Here is a 16,536-nt window from a genome sequence, read left to right as displayed (position 1 = left end):
TACCTCAATGCTAATGAATTGGGGGGAAACTCTCCACTGGCTGGAGTCAGACCGAGCACATAGGAAGATGATCTTGGTGGTTGGAGGTCAATCATCACAGCCCCAGGATATCGCTGCAGGAGTTCCTCAGGGCAGTGTCCTCGGCCCAACCCTCTTCAACTGCTTCATCAATGACCTTCCCTCCAACATAAGGTCAGAAGTAGGAATGTTCGCTGATGACTGCACAGTATTCAATTCTATTTGCAACTCCTCAGATAATGAAACCGTCCATGCCCGCATGCAACAAGACCTGGACAACATTCAGGCTTGGGCTGATATGTGGCAGGTAACATTTGCACTACACAAGTGCCAGGCAATGACTATCTCCGACAAGCAAGCATCTAATCACCGCCCCTTGACATTCAACGGCATTCCCATCACCGAATCCCCCATCATCAACATCCTGGGGGTCACCATTGACCAGAAACTTAACTGGACCAGCCACATAAATATTGTGGTTACAAGAGCAGGTCAGAGGCTGGGTATTCTGCGGCGAGTGTCTCACCTCCTGACTCCCCAAAGCCTTTCCACCATCTACAAGGCACAAGTCAGGAGTGTGATGGAATACTCTCCACTTTTCTGGATGAGTGCAGCTCCAACAACACTCAAGAAGCTCGACACCACCCAAGACAAAGCAGCCCGCTTGATTGGCATCCCATCCACCACCTTAAACATTCACTCCCTCCACCACCGGTGCACCGTGGCTGCAGTGTGTACCATCTACAAGATGTACAGCAGCAACTCGCCAAGGCTTCTTCGGCAGCACCTCCCAAACCGACAACCTCTTCTACCTGGAAGGACAAGGACAGTAGGCGCATGGGAACACCTGATAGAATACACATATCCCTGAAGGCAGCAGGACAGACAGAAAAGGTGGTTAAAAAGGCTTATAGGATACTTGCCTTCATTAGCCGAGGCATAGAATATAAGAGCAGGGAGGTGATGATGGAGCTGTACAAAACGCTAGTTAGGCCACTGCTGGAATACTGTGTGCAGTTCTGGTCGCCACACTATAGGAGGGATGTGATTGCATTGGAGAGGGTGCAGAGGAGATTCACCAGGATGTTACCTGGGCTGGAGCGCTTCAGCTATGAAGAGAGACTGGACAGGCTGGGGTTGTTTTCCTTGGAGCAGAGAAGGCTGAGGGGGGACCTGATTGAGGTGTACAAAATTATGAGGGGCATAGATAGGGTAGATAGAAAGGAACTTTTCCCCTTAATAGAGGGGTCAATAACCAGGGGGCATAGTTTCAAGGTAGGGGGCAGGAGGTTTAGAGGGAATTTGAGGAAAAACTTTTTCACCCAGAGTGTGGTTGGAATCTGGAACTCACTGCCTGAAAGGGTGGTAGAGGCAGGAACCCTCACATAAGAACATAAGAAATAGGAGCAGGAGTAGGCCAATCGGCCCCTCGAGCCTGCTCCGCCATTCAATAAGATCATGGCTGATCTGATCCTAACCGCCAATCCACTATCACAGAACCATCTCCTGAATCTAACAGAATTAGACACGAAATAGGAGCAGGATCAGGCTACACGGCCCCTGGGCCCGCTCCGCTACCCACAGGGCCATGTCCAAATTCCTGCCCGCTCCTCGTAACCCTTAATTCCCTTTACTTCTAGGAAACTGTCTATTTCTGTTTTAAATTTATGTAATGATGTAGCTTCTACAGGTTTTTGGGGCAGCATATTCCATGGACCTACCACCCTCTGAGTGAAGTAGTTCCTCCTCATCTCAGTTTTGAAAGAGCAGCCCCTTATTCTAAGACTATGCCCCCTAGTTCTAGTTTCAACATTCAAGAAGCATTTAGATGAGCACTTGAACCGCCATAGCATACAAGGCTACAGGCAAAGTGCTGGAAAATGGGATTAGAATAGACAGGGCTTGATGGCCGGTGTAGACACGATGGGCCGAAGGGCCTCTTTCTGTGCTGTATAACACTATGACTCTATGACCACCAACTCCAAGTCAAACACCATTCTAACTTGGAAGTATATTGCCATTCCTTCATCGGCGCTGGGTCAAAGTCCTGGAACTCCCTCCCTGACAGCGCTGTGAGAGTACCTTCACCACACGGACAGCAGCGGTTCAAGAAGGTGGCTCACCACCACCTTCTCAAGGGCAATTAGGGTGGGCAATAAATGCTGGCCTTGCCAGCGATGCCCACATCCCATGAACGAATTAAAAAAAAACTTCATCCCATAACACGCGTACAAGGGCTCAGTAATGTTTAATTCATCAGAAAAAGACAAAGTACAACAAAATACTGGTCAGCTTAACAGAATCTCATCATATTTATATTGCTGCAGTTGTACAGGGCCTTGGTGAGACCACACCTTGAGTATTGTGTGCAGTTTCGGTCACCTTATCTGAGGAAGGATGTTCTTGCCATGGAGGGAGTGCAGCGAAGATTCACCAGACTGATACCTGGGATGGCAGGAGTGACGATTGGGCTTGTACTCGCTGGAGTTTAGAAGAATGAGAGGGGATCTCATTGAAATTTATAAAATTCTAACAGAACTGGACAGACTGGATGCAGGAAGGATGTTCCCGATGGTCGGGGGGTCCAGAACCAGGGGTCACAGTCTAAAGATAACGGGTAATCCATTTAGGACAGAGATGAGGAGGAATTTCTTCACCCAGAGAGTGGTGAACCTGTGGAATTCTCCACCACAGAAGGCAGTGGAGGCCAATTCATTAAATATATTCAAGAAGGAGTTAGATATATTTCTTAAGGCTAAAGGGATATGGGGAGAAGGCAGAGACAGGGTACTGAATTTGGATGATCAGCCATGATCTCATTGAATGGCGGGGCAGGCCCGAGGGGCCGAATGGCCTACTCCTGCTCCTATCTTCTATGTTTCTATGTTTATGAGGCCACAAACTTAAAATAGTCACTAATAAATACAGGAGTGAATTCAGGAGAAACTTTTTTACCAAAAGAATGGTGAGAATGGGGAACTTGCTACCACAGGGAGTGGTTGAGGTGAACAGCATAGATAGATTTATGGGGAAGCCACATGAGGGAGAAAGGAATGGGAGGAGATGTTGATCGGGTTAATTGAAGTAGGGTGGGTGTGGAGCATAAACACTGGCATGGACCAGTTGGGCTGAATGGCCTGTTTCTGTGCTGTACATTCTATGTAACACCATGAACTGTCAAATCAAGGAAATCATCAGCACAACAGTCTTAAAGATTAAACAGCAGTCCAAGAATTTATAAAACATTCATCCATTCCACGTTCATGTCACCCCAACTGTCTCCAGGGCCCTGCACTACAGAACAGTGTGAACTCGCTGGTGTCTCAGTAGGTCCGATGACCGAGTGAATCCTTTCCCACACACGGAGCAGGTGAACAGTTTCTCATCAGTGTGAACTTGTTGATGGCTCAGTAGGTCCGATGACCGAGTGAATCCTTTCCCACACACGGAGCAGGTGAACGGTTTCTCATCAGTGTGAACTTGTTGATGGCTCAGTAGGTGGGATGACCGAGTGAATCCCTTCCTACACACGGAGCAGGTGAACGGTCTCTCCCCAGTGTGAACTCGCTGGTGTCCGTTCAGATTCCTGGAGCGTTTAAAGCTCATCCCACAGACAGAACATGTAAACGGTCTCTCATCGGAGTGAACTCGCTGGTGTCCGTTCAGATCCCCAGAGGTTTTAAAGCTCTTCCCACAGTCAGAACATTTAAATGGTCTCTCATCAGTGTGAACTTGCTGGTGTCTCAACAGGTCGGATGACTGAGTGAATCCCTTCCCACACACGGAGCAGGTGAATGGTCTCTCCCCAGTGTGAACTTGCTGGTGTCTCACCAGGTGGGATGGTCGAGTGAGTCCCTTCCCACACACGGAGCAGGTGAACGGCGTCTTTCCTGCTCTCTCCAGCTGGTGTCCCTTCAGCTCCTGGGACATTTGAAAGCTTTTCCCACAGTCGGAATGTTTCACCGGCCTCTCCCCAGTGTGAACTCGCTGGTGTGCCAGCAGATTTGAGGACCGAGTGAATCTCTTCCCACACAGGAAGCAGGTGAACAGAATCCCTCCTGCTGTCTCCAGCTGGTGTCTCTTCAGATCCTGGGACCTTTTAAATCTCTTCCCACAGTCAGAACATTTAATCGGTCTCTCATCACTGTGAACAAGCTGGTGTCTCAGGAGGGTGGCAGAATGAGAGAATTGCTTCAAAAACACGGAGCAGGTCAACAGTCCCTCTTCGGTGTGGACAAGCTGGTGTCTCAGCAGCACGGAGGGTAAAGGTCCCTCCCTCGTGTGAACTTGCTGGTGTATCATCGGAGCGGATGGCTGAGTGAATCCCTTCCCACACACGGGGCCCGGGTTTCCCCCAGTGTGTGGCCACTGGTGATGCTTCAGGTATTTGTAGATTTTGAAGCTCTTTCAGTACATTTAGAAGTTCTCTCCCCAGTGTGAACTCACGGGTGTGCCAGCAGATTGGAGGAGCGACTGAATCAGGTCCTGAGGAATCGTCTAACCCTCAGACCTTGAGGTGATGTTTGGTTTGAGCTTCCTGTCTGTAAATGCTCCACTTCTAAAACCCTGTAAAAGGAGTGTAGAAAGGGTAAGGGGGGAAGCAGGAATTTTTTTTGGCTTATTTTGCCTCAAAGAACAAACAGGGTAGAGCCGGTCCCACTGGTGTCTAGCCGTGCCGACAATAACCAGTGGGCCAGAAACAGCCCAATCCACCTCACTGACTTGGCCCTGAAGTCAAATCAAGTCTCAGCAAAGTCTCATCAAATGACATCCTTTGTGACTGTGACAAAGGTAAACTATCCCTCCTCGTCCTTCCTGACTTGTGTGCAGCCTTTGACACGGTTGACCACTCCATCCTTCTCCCAACGCCTCTCCACCGTCGTCCAGCTGGGTGGGACTGCACTCGCCTGGTTCCATTCTTATCTATCTAATCGTAGACACAGAATCACCTGCAACGGTTTCTCTTCCCGCTCCTGCATCGTTACCTCTGGTGTCCCCCAAGGATCTATCCTTGGGCCCTCCTATTTCTCATCTAAATGCTGCCCCTTGGTGACATCATCTGAAAACACAGCATCAGTTTCCACATGTACGCTGACGACACCCAGCTCTACCTCACCACCACTTCTCACGACCCCTCCACGATCTCTAATCCAGTTCTGTGTGAGCAGAAACTTTCTCCAATTAAATATTGGGAAGACTAAAGCAATTGTTTTCAGTCCCTGCCACAAACTCCGTTCCCTAGCCACTGACTCAATCCCTCTTGCTAACATCTCTCTGAGGGTGAACCACACTGTTCACAACCTTGGTGTCATCTCTGACCCTGAAATGAGCTTCCGACCGCATATCCACAGCATAACAAAGACCGCCTATTTCCACCTTGGTTACATCGCCCGTCTCCACCATTGCCTCAGCTCATCCGCTGCTGAAACCCTCACCCGGGCCTTTGTTACCTCTAGACTCGACTATTCCAACGCACTCCTGGCTGGCCTCCCACATTCTACCCTATGTAAACTTGAGGTGATCCAAAACTACCCGTGTCGTAACTCAACGCCAAGTCCCGTTCACCCATCACCCCTGTGCTCGCTGACCTACATTGGCTCCCGGTTAAGCAATGCTTCGATTTCAAAATTCTCATCCTTGTTTTCAAATCCCTCCACGGCCTCGCCCCTCCCTATCTTAGTTATTCCCTTCAGCCTCACAACCACCCGCCCCCCGCGATAGAATCACAGAAAAATAATGACACGGAAGGAGGCCATTTGGCCCATCTTGTCTGTGCCGGCCGATTAAGTGCTATCCACACTAATCCCACTTTCCAGCACTTGGTCCGTGGCCTTGTAGGTTACGGCGCTTCAAGTGCACATCCAAGTACTTTTTAAAATGTGATGAGAGTTTCTGCCTCTACCACCCTGTCAGGCAGGGAGTTCCAGACCCCCACCACCCACTGGGTGAAAACATTTCTCCTCAACAAACCTCCGACCAATTACTTTAAATCTTTGCCCCCTAATTGCGGACCTCTCTGCCAAGGGAAATAGGTCCTTCCTATCTAGGCCCCTCAGAATTTTATACACCTCAATCAGGTCTCCCCTCAGCCTCCTCGGTTCCAAAGAAAACAACGCCCCCCCCCTGAGACATCTGCGTTCCTCCAATTCTGCCCTCTTGAGCATTCCTGATTATAATCGCTCAACCATCAGTGGCCGTGTCTTCTGTTGCCTCGGCCCTAAGCTCTGTAATTCCCTCCCTGAACCTCTCCACCTCGCTATCCTCCTTTAAGACATAGAAACATAGAAGATAGGAGCAGGAGTAGGCCATTCAGCCCCTCGTGCCTGCTCCACCATTCAATGAGATCATGGCTGATCATCCAAACTCAGTACCCTGTCCCTGCCTTCTCCCCATATCCCTAGATCCCTTTAGCCTTAAGAAATATATCTAACTCCTTCTTGAATATATTTAATGAATTGGCCTCCACTGCCTTCTGTGGTAGAGAATGCCACAGGTTCACCACTCTCTGGGTGAAGAAATTCCTCCTCATTTCTGTCCAAAATGGCTTACCCCTTATCCTTAGACTGTGACCCCTGGTTCTGGACTCCCCTGCCATCGGGAACATCCTTCCTGCATCTAGTCTGTCTAGTCCTGTTAGAATTGTATAAGTTTCAATGAGATCCCCTCTCATTCTTCTGAATTCAAGAGAATACAGGCCTAGTTTACTCCATCTCTTCTCATACGACAGTCCCGCCATCCCAGGAATCAATCTCGTGAACCTTCATTGCACTCCCTCTATGGCAAGTATATCCTTCCTTAGGCAAGGAGACCAAAATTGTACACAGTACTCCAGGTGTGGTCTCACCAAGGCCCTATATAATTGGAGTAAGACTTCTTTACTCCTGTACTTATATAGTTCTTAAGGCTAAAGGGATATGGGGAGGAGGCAGGGACAGGGTACTGAATTTGGATGATCAGCCATGATCCCATTGAATGGGGGAACAGGCTCGAGGGGCCGAATGGCCTACTCCCGCTCCTATCTTTTATGTATTCAATCTTTCCTTGTAGCTGAAATTCTCTAGTCCTGGCAACATCCTCGAAAATCTCCCGTCTCGAGCAGTCACATCTTTCCTGCAATGGGGACGGCCAGAACTGCACGCGGTGCCCTAACTGGTGTTTTTGTAAAGTTCAAGCAGAACCTTCCTGCTCTTACATGATACAGAAAGAGAGAGGCACTGCCCCTTTAAATACCTGGGGGGCACCCATTCCCCTTTAAATGGCCAAGCAATTTGTTTTGTTGAAAAGGGGCCGCAGTCCCCTTTGACTCACCCCCCACCCTCTCACCCACCACAAATACTCACAAGAGAGAGAGAGAGAGAGGAGGAAGAATGCTGGTCTTTGTCCCTTTAAAAGTGGCTGCCCACCAAAATGTTCACAGCACCAGGGCTCTTTGTTCTGGATAAAAGTCAAAAAGAGAAAAGGTTCACTTATTTTTAAATGAATGCAGTTGATGAATAGCCTTGCAATAAAGGTAATGCAAAGGAATAAACACTCACAAGCTGGGTTTTTTCCACCCCCTCCTCCTCCCCTTCCCTTTAACAGCTCCTGCAGACAATGAAAGCAGGAAAGCGGCCTGCAGCCCACCGAGGTCCCGCCCCCCTCCCTCCCGCGCCGCCATTGGTTGGAGGACCGTCAGCCCGCCCGGTCCTCCCAGCGTTTTCCGCGCTCCTGATTGGCGGGCGCCTCGCGTCAATCAACCCCCCCTCCGATTACGCGCTGACGCCAGCACGCAACGCCCAGGGGTCGGTTGGATCGGCGCACGCCACCGCAAGGTAAAAAAAAGACACCCCACACAAGTGAGGAAAAACAAAAATAATAATAATCGCACTTTAGAGGGGAGGAGGTTGGGGGAATTAATGAGTGTTTTCAATTTGTTTCGCAATAAAAAATATTTGAAAAGCTTCCCAACGGTGCGAGGCGGGCTGCGCATGCGCTTCAGCCAGCCTTTGACCCCCCCACGTGGGCCCGGGGGCCGGACACGCCCACTTGCCTTCCCCTGCACCAATCACACCGCGGGCAGGCGCTTCTATCAATCGTCACCTGTCAATCACCCTCCCTTCCCCAGACAGTGCGCCTGCGCGGGGCCTCCGAGGTGCAGACGGAAGGCCGGGCCCGGTGAAGCGGCGGAATCAGCGGCCGGGGTAAAGTAGTGTTGGGGAATCGATTTAAATCGAGGTGAGGTGGGAGCGGAGAACGAGATTATAAAGTAAAATACGAGAAAAAACAAACCTGAGAGTCGGGCGGGCGGGACCTCCGCGGACGCCGAACGGAGCGATTGAACCGCGCGCGGTGGCGGAGTAAGCCGGAACAAAGTGATTGTGACTGACGGGAGCGCTGACCAATAGGAACAGGGCTGAGCTGGGAGGACTGAACTGGGCGGCCTGGTCCTCCAACCAATGGCGGCGCGGCAAGGGGGCGGGACCTTCTTCCCTGGCACTGGTGGGCTGGGGCCTGATTGTGACGTCACCAGAGGAAGAGGCCCAATCAGGTGGATGGAGGCCGGCCCGGGCCTATGACTGACGGGAGTTCTGACCAATAGGAAGAGGGCTGAGCTGGGAGGACTGAACTGGGCGGCCTGCTCCTCCAACCAATGGCGGCGCGGCTAGGGGGCGGGGCCTCCTCTCCAGCTCAGGTGCGCTGGGGCCGATTGTGACGCGCTGTCCCCAGGTGAGAGCAGCTCAGTCAGCACAGAGCTGGGGCTGGAATCTGGGAGAGGGGCCGCAGGCAGCGGGCCTGGCAAAGGGGCACAAGCTTCACAATACAAGCTGCTTTCAAATGCAAAATTGTTTCCTACAGACAGCCTTGGTCACTGTGCAAAAAAGGGGCCGCTCCAGGGACGTGAGCATATAAAGCGAGGCACTGTGGGAGGCGCAGTACTGAGGGAGCGCCGCACTGATGGAGGGGCAGTACTGAGGGAGCGCCGCACTGACGGAGGGGCAGTACTGAGGGAGCGCCGCACTGTCGGAGGGGCAGTACTGAGGGAGCGCCGCACTGACGGAGGGGCAGTACTGAGGGAGCGCCGCACTGTCGGAGGAGCAGTACTGAGGGAGCGCCACACTGTCGGAGGGACAGTACTTAGGGAGCGCCGCACTGTAGGCGGGGCAGTACTGAGGGAGCGCCGCACTGTCGGGGGGGCAGTACTGAGGGAGCGCCGCACTGTGGGAGGGGCAGTACTGAGGGAGCGCCGCACTGTGGGAGGGGCAGTACTGAGGGAGCGCCGCACTGTGGGAGGGGCAGTACTGAGGGAGTGCCGCACTGTCGGCGGGGCAGTACTGAGGGAGCGCCGCACTGTCGGGGGGGCAGTACTGAGGGAGTGCCACACTGTGGGAGGGGCATTACTGAGGGAGCGCTGCAGTGTAGGCGGGGCAGTACTGAGGGAGCGCCGCACTGTCGGGGGGGCAGTACTGAGGGAGCGCCGCACTGTGGGAGGGGCAGTACTGAGGGAGCGCCGCACTGTCGGCGGGGCAGTACTGAGGGAGCGCCGCACTGTCGGGGGGGCAGTACTGAGGGAGCGCCGCACTGTCAGAGGGGCAGTACTGAGGGAGCGCCGCACTGTCGGGGGGGCAGTACTGAGGGAGCGCCGCACTGTGGGAGGGGCAGTACTGAGGGAGCGCCGCACTGTCGGCGGGGCAGTACTGAGAGAGCGCCGCACTGTCAGAGGGGCAGTACTGAGGGAGCGCCGCACTGTGGGAGGGGCAGTACTGAGGGAGCGCCGCACTGTGGGAGGGGCAGTACTGAGGGAGCGCCGCACTGTCGGCGGGGCAGTACTGAGGGAGCGCCGCACTGTCGGGGGGGCAGTACTGAGGGAGTGCCACACTGTCGGAGGGGCATTACTGAGGGAGCGCTGCACTGTCGGAGGTGCTGTCCTACGGATGAGACGTTAAACCGAGGCCCCCGTTTGCCCCATCAGGTGGGTGGAAAAGATCCCGTGGTGCTATTTCGAAGAAGTTATCCCCGGTGTTTTGAGCCCAATATTTATCCCTCAATCAACATGATGAAAAAACAGATTATCTGGTCATTATCACATTGCTGTTTGTGGGAGATTGCTGTGCGCAAATTAGCTGCCACGTTTCCCACATTACAACAGTGACTACACTTCTAAAGTACTTCATTGGCTGTAAAGTGTTTTGGGACGTCCGGTGGTCATGAAAGGCAGTTAAAAAGGCAAATGGTATGCTGGCCTTCATTACAAGAGGATTTGAGTACAGGAGTAAAGAAGTATTACTCCAATTATATCTTCTTCTTTCTCAGGCGGAACCGAGGGTGACTTGTTTCCACATTAAAAATGAGTTCTCGGGTGTAAGGGTAAACCGGGAGAGCTTCTTCTCCCCGAGACGGACCCTCTGATATAAAGGGTCGACTGGATCCATGTTTATCTGTAATTTAAACAGAGGTCTGGTCGTCTTCCGAGCTCTTTCCCCTGGAGGAGAGGGTAGAATGGGGGTCTTTAGTGTTAAATGGTTTCACCTGGGTCCATTGCTTCCATCGCATACCCATCGGTTCCTGTAGACAAACACACGTATCACTTGTCATTAATACAGTACATGGCCCCATCCAACGGGCCCCATTCCCTTTCTTCCGATAACTTGCGTCATTACTTGTTGACCTATTCTGGGCAACTCGTCTGGTTTAAGTCCAGCATTCTGCCTTTCTAGATCTTTAATCTGTTGTTGGTTCCTTACTTCTTTATTTAGTGCTTGTACCTCCTGATTTAGTTGCACTAATTATCGCCTTAATCTATCTTGCACTGGTCCTGGTCTTAAATACATATTTTGGTTCTGTCTTCACAAAGGAGGACACAAATAACATCCCAGAGATGTCGGGGGAACATCGGGTCTAATGAAAGGGAGGAACTGAATGAAATTAGTATCTGTAGGGAAATGGTGTTAGGGAAATTGATGGGATTGAAGGCTGATAAATCCCCAGGGCCTGATAATCTACATCCTAGGGTACTTAAGGAAGTGGCCCTAGAAATAGTAGATGCATTGCTGGTCATCTTCCAAAATTCGATAGACTCTAGAACAGTACCCATGGATTGGCGGGTAGCTAATGTTACCCCACTGTTCAAAAAGGGTGGGAGAGAGAAAATGGGGAATTACAGACCGGTAAGCCTGACATCGGTAGTGGGGAAAATGCTAGAGTCCATTTTAAAGGATGTAATAGCAGAGCACTTGGAAAATAGTGACAGGATCGGACAAAGTCAACATGGAGGGTCCCTAAACTTACATAGAAACACAGAAGATAGGAGCAGGAGTAGGCCATTTGGCCCCTCGAGCCTGCTCCGCCATTCAATGTTCAAGTTTCTGGAGTGGGACTTGAACCCACAACTTTGTGCCTCAGAGGCGAGAGTGTGACCCACTGAGTCACTGACTGACACTAAAGAACAAGCAGTTCTGACGAAAGGTCATTGACCTGAAACGTTAACTCTGTTTCTCTCTCCACAGATGCTGCCTGACCTGCTGAGTATTTCCAGCATTTTCTGTTTTTATTAAAGAAACAAGGGAGTGACTGCTGACAGGAGGAATGTTGGGTCGTCCTGCACATGCGCACCTCCTTGGCGGCTGAGGCGAAACATCGACTCGTCCCCACCTGAGCCGCTCATGCGTACCAGATGTTGCGGCTCCGCATGCGCGCCCGATGTTCCAACCGCGGGGTTTTTTGTGCTGATCATGCGCGTTGTGGACCGATTGGGACGGGCGATTATGGAGCAGGAGGGAGAGCGCGGGGGCCATGAGCACATGTGCGGGACTCAGCGTCAACAGAGCGCTTTCTGCAGCTTGTGGGTATTGCAGCCGCCATTACTGCTGATATTTTCAAACAACCTGTGCAGCAGCTGGAGCCTGAAAATCAGCTTCACTGCCCCTAGGTTCAGAAAGGGGAAAATTAAACAACAGTTTGCCTCTGATCCTTTTCTGATCTCAATTTACAGGGTTCTAGAAGTGCAGCAGTTACAGGCGGGAAGCTCAGACCAAACATTATGTCAACATCTGACAGAGTCGCTGGATTCATCAGGACCTGAATATCATCGGCCTTTGCACATGGAAGGAGAAAGCAGCGATCGCAGCGATGACAAACCGCACACGTGTTCGGTGTGTGGACGCGGATTCAGCCGATCGCCTGACCTGGCGCGACACATACACCATCACACCGGGGAGAAACCGGGTAAAGGTGGGGACGGTGGGAAGGGATTCAGTTCCCCGTCTGTTGGAAGTTCAACGGCGCAGTCACACCAGGGACAGTCCGTTCACCTGCTCCGTGTGTGGAAAGGGATTTGTTTGTTCATCCCACCTGCAAATACACCAGCGAGTTCACACTGGGGAGAGACCATTTCAGTGTTCTGACTGTGGGAAGAGCTTTAAAAGCCCCGGGCATCTGAAGAAACACCAGCTTGTTCACACTGATGAGAGACCATTTCAGTGTTCTGACTGTGGGAAGAGCTTTAAAAGCCCCGGGGAACTGAAGGCACACCAGCTTGTTCACACTGATGAGAGACCATGTCAATGCTCTGACTGTGGGAAGAGCTTTAAAAGCGCCAGGGAACTGAAGGAACACCAGTTTGTTCACAAAGATGAGAGACCATTTCAGTGTCCTAACTGTGGGAAGAGCTTTAAAAGCCCCCAGTATCTGAAGCAACACCAGCGAGCTCACACTGATGAGAGGCCGTTTAAATGTTCTGACTGTGGGAAGAGCTTTAAAAGCTCCGGGGATCTGAAGCAACACCAGCGAGCTCACACTGATGAGAGACCCTTTAAATGTTCTGACTGTGGGAAGATCTTTAAAAGCTCCAGGGAGCTGAAGAGACACCAACACCTACACACTGGAGAGAGACCATTCACCTGCTCCGTGTGTGGGAAGGGATTCACTCAGTCATCCAACCTGCTGGCACACCAGCGAGTTCACACTGACGAGAGACCCTTTAAATGTTCTGACTGTGGGAAGAGCTTTAAAAGCTCTACGAGCCTTAAGAGACACCAGCGTGTTCACACTGATCATCGAATCTAACAGCACAGGAGGAGGTGATTCGGCCCATCCTGTCTGTGCCGGCTCTTTGAAAGAGCTGTCCAATTTAGTCCCAAACCCTAGCTTTATCCCCAGAACTCTGCAAACTAGTCCTCTTCAAGGACATGTCCAATCACTGTTTGAAAGTTCCTGTGCAACCTGATTCCAGCATCCTTTCAGATGGTGCGTTCCAGATCTTAACAACCCTCTGTGTGAAAACAATTCTCCTCATTCCCCTCTAGTTCTTTTTGCAACTATTTTAAATCTGAGACCTCTGGTTACCGACCCACTTGCCAGAGTGAACAGTTTGTTCCTATGATGCTCGATCAAAACCCCTCGTAATTTTGAACACCTCTATTAGGTCTCCTCTTAACCTTCTGCTCCAAGGAGAACAACCCCAGCTTCTCCAATCTCTCCACATAACTGAAGTCCCTCATCCCTGGTACCATCCTGGTCAACCTCCTCTGTCCAAGGCCTTGACATCCTTCCTAAAGTGTGGTGCCCAGAACTGTACACAATACTCCAGCCGAGGCCTAACTAGTGATCTGTAAAGGTTTAGTGTAACTTCCTTGTTTTTGTATTCAATGGCCCTATTTACAAAGCCAAGTATCCCATACACTTTCTGAACCGCCTCACCAACTTGCCGTGGCACTTTCAAAGATTTGTGATTATGGACCCCCAGGTCCCTCTGCTCTTGCACCCCCTCAAAATAGTCCCATTTAGATTATACGGCCTCTCCCTGTTGTTTCTCCCAAAGTGCATCACTTCACACTTATCCTCATTTAATTTCATCTGCCTTGTGTCTGCTCATTTCACAGTCTGTCTCTGTCCTTCTGAAGTCTGCTACTACTATGCTCACTATTTACTACGTTGCCAAGTTTTGTATCATCTGTAAACTTCAAACTTGTACACCTATACCCAAGTCCAGGTCAGTTATATATAACAAGAAAAGCAATGGTCCTAATCCCGACCCCTGGGGGAACCCACTGCATACTTCCCTCCAGTCAGAAAAACATCCCTCAGCACTGCTCACTGTCTCCTATCCCTCGGCCAATTATATACCCAAATTACCATCAGCCCTTTAATACCATGTGCTTCTATTCTCCAAGTAGGTCTCTCGTGTGGTACTTTATCAAATGCCTTTTGAAAGTCCATAAGAACATAAGAAATAAGAGCAGGAGTTGGCCATACGGCCCCTCGAGCCTGCTCCGCCATTCAATAAGATCATGGCTGATCATCGACCTCAACTCCACTTTCCCGCCCGATCTCCATATCCCTTGATTCCCCTAGAGTCCAACAATCTATCGATCTCAGCCTTGAATATACTCAAAGACTCAGCATTCACAGCCCTCTGGGGCAGAGAATTCCAAAGATTCACCACCCTCTGAGTGAAGAAATTCCTCCTCATCTCAGTCTTAAATGGCCGACCCCTTATCCTGAGACTATGCCCCCTAGTTCTAGACTCTCCAGCCAGGGGAAACAACCTCTCAGCATCTACCCTGTCAATCCCCTTCAGAATCTTGTATGTTTCAATGAGATCACCTCTCATTCTTCTAAACTCCAGAGAGTATCGGCCCATTCTACACAATCTCTCATCATAGGACAGCCCTCTCATCCCAGGAATCAATCTAGTGAACCTTTGTTGCACCGCCTCCAAGGCAAGTATATCCTTCCTTAGATAAGGAGACCCAAACTGTGCCCAGTACTCCAGGTGTGGTCTCACCAAGGCCCTGTACAATTGGAGCAAGACTTCCTCACTCTTATACTCCAACCCCCTTGCAATAAAGGCCAACATGCCATTTGCCTTCCTTATTGCTTGCTGTACCTGCAGGCTAGATTTCTGTGTCTCTTGCACGAGGACACCCAAATCTCTCTGAACACCAACATTTGAAAGTTTCTCACCATTTAAAAAAGATTCTGTTTTTCTATTCTTCCTACCAAAGTGAATAACCTCACATTTCCCTACATTACACTCCATCTGCCACCTTACTGCCCACTCACTTAGTCTATCTATATCCCTTTACAGACTCTCTGTGTTCTCCTCACAGCTTACTGTCCCACCTAGCTTTGTATCATCAGCAAACTTGGATACATGACACTCGGTCCCCTCATCTGGGTCATTAATATAGATTGTAAATAGCTGAGGCCCCAACACTGATCCACGCGGCACCCCACTAGTTACAGCCTGCCAACCTGAAAAAGATCCATTTATCCCTACTCTCTGTTTTCTGCCTGTTAACCAATCCTCTATCCATGTTACTATATTACCCCGTCAACCCTAACCTTGTGTAATAATCTTTTATGTGGCACCTTGTCGAATGCCCTTTGGAAATCCAAATATACTACATCCACTGGTTCCCCTTTATCTACCCTGCTAGTTACATCCTCAGATAACTCTAATAAATTTGTCAAACACGATTTCCCTTCCATAAAACCATGTTTACTCAGCCTACCCATGTTATGATTTTCTAAGTGCCCTGATACAACTTCCGTAACAATGGATTCCAGCATTTTCCCAACGACTGATGTCAGGCTAACTGGCCTGTCGGTCCCTGTTTTTTCTCTCCCTCCTTTCTTGAATAGCGGTGTTACATTTGCGACCTTCCAATCCGCTGGGACCGCTCTAGAATCTCGGGAATCTTGGAAGATCAAAACCAATGTATCCACTGTCTCTTCAGCCACCTCTTTTAGAACCCTAGGATGTAGGCCGTCAGGTCCAGGGGATTTGTCGGTTTTAGTCCCATTAGTTTCTCTAGTACTTTACATTAAGTTCCTCACCCTCAATAGACCCTCGGTTCCCCATTTTTGGTTTGCTTTTGTGTCTTCCACTGTGAAGACCGATACAAAATATTTGTTTTAACGTTTCTGCCATTTCCTTATTCCCCATAATAATTTCTCCTGTCTCAGCCTCTAAGGGACCAACGTTGTCAGCTGTGGCTCAGTGGGCAGCTCACTCGCCTCTGGGTCAAAGGGTGGTGGGTTCAAGTCCCACTCCAGAGACTCGAGCACATAAAGCTAGGCTGACACTCCAGTGCAGTGCTGAGGGAGTGCGGCACTGTCGGAGGGGCCGTCTTTCAGATGAAACGTTAAACCGAGGCCCCGTCTGCTCTCTCGGGCGGATGTAAAAGATCCCATGGCAGTATTTTGAAGAAGAGCAGGGGAGTTCTCCCCGGTGTCCTGGCCAATATTTATCCTGCAACCAACATAACAAAACCGATTATCTGGTCATTATCACATTGCTGTTTGTGGGAGCTTGCTGAGTGAAAATTGGCTGCTGCACTTCCCACATTACAACAGTGACTACACTTCAAAAAGTAAAGCGCTTTGAGACGTCCAGTGGTCGTGAATGGCGCTATAGAAATGCAAGTCTTTCTTTACTTTTGCTACTCTCTTCCTTTTTGATGCTTTTGATTTAATGATTAAACATTTAAGAAATTATTGCAGTGACAAAGGCTGTCTGTGAAACTGGAGGAAATTTGT

General features: G+C 50.3%; 1 protein-coding gene across 1 annotated transcript; it reads left to right on the top strand.

Moving 5' to 3' along the window:
* The first annotated feature begins 8,104 nt into the window (after positions 1-8,104).
* On the top strand, positions 8,105-13,828 carry LOC147083060 (uncharacterized). The gene is made up of 2 exons (XM_085980303.1): positions 8,105-8,232; positions 11,987-13,828. The coding sequence occupies exon 2, from the start codon at positions 12,124-12,126 to the stop codon at positions 13,057-13,059; it is 936 nt and encodes a 311-aa protein (XP_085836429.1). The 5' UTR covers positions 8,105-8,232; positions 11,987-12,123; the 3' UTR covers positions 13,060-13,828.
* Positions 13,829-16,536: the final 2,708 nt, after the last annotated feature.

Source organism: Somniosus microcephalus, unplaced genomic scaffold (assembly GCF_052327205.1).
Source record: "Somniosus microcephalus isolate GS21.2 unplaced genomic scaffold, FLI_Smic_1.0 scaffold108, whole genome shotgun sequence".
Lineage (NCBI taxonomy): Eukaryota > Metazoa > Chordata > Chondrichthyes > Squaliformes > Somniosidae > Somniosus > Somniosus microcephalus.
The sequence above is the reverse complement of the archived record's forward strand: the minus strand, read 5'-3'. Positions and strand labels throughout refer to the sequence as shown.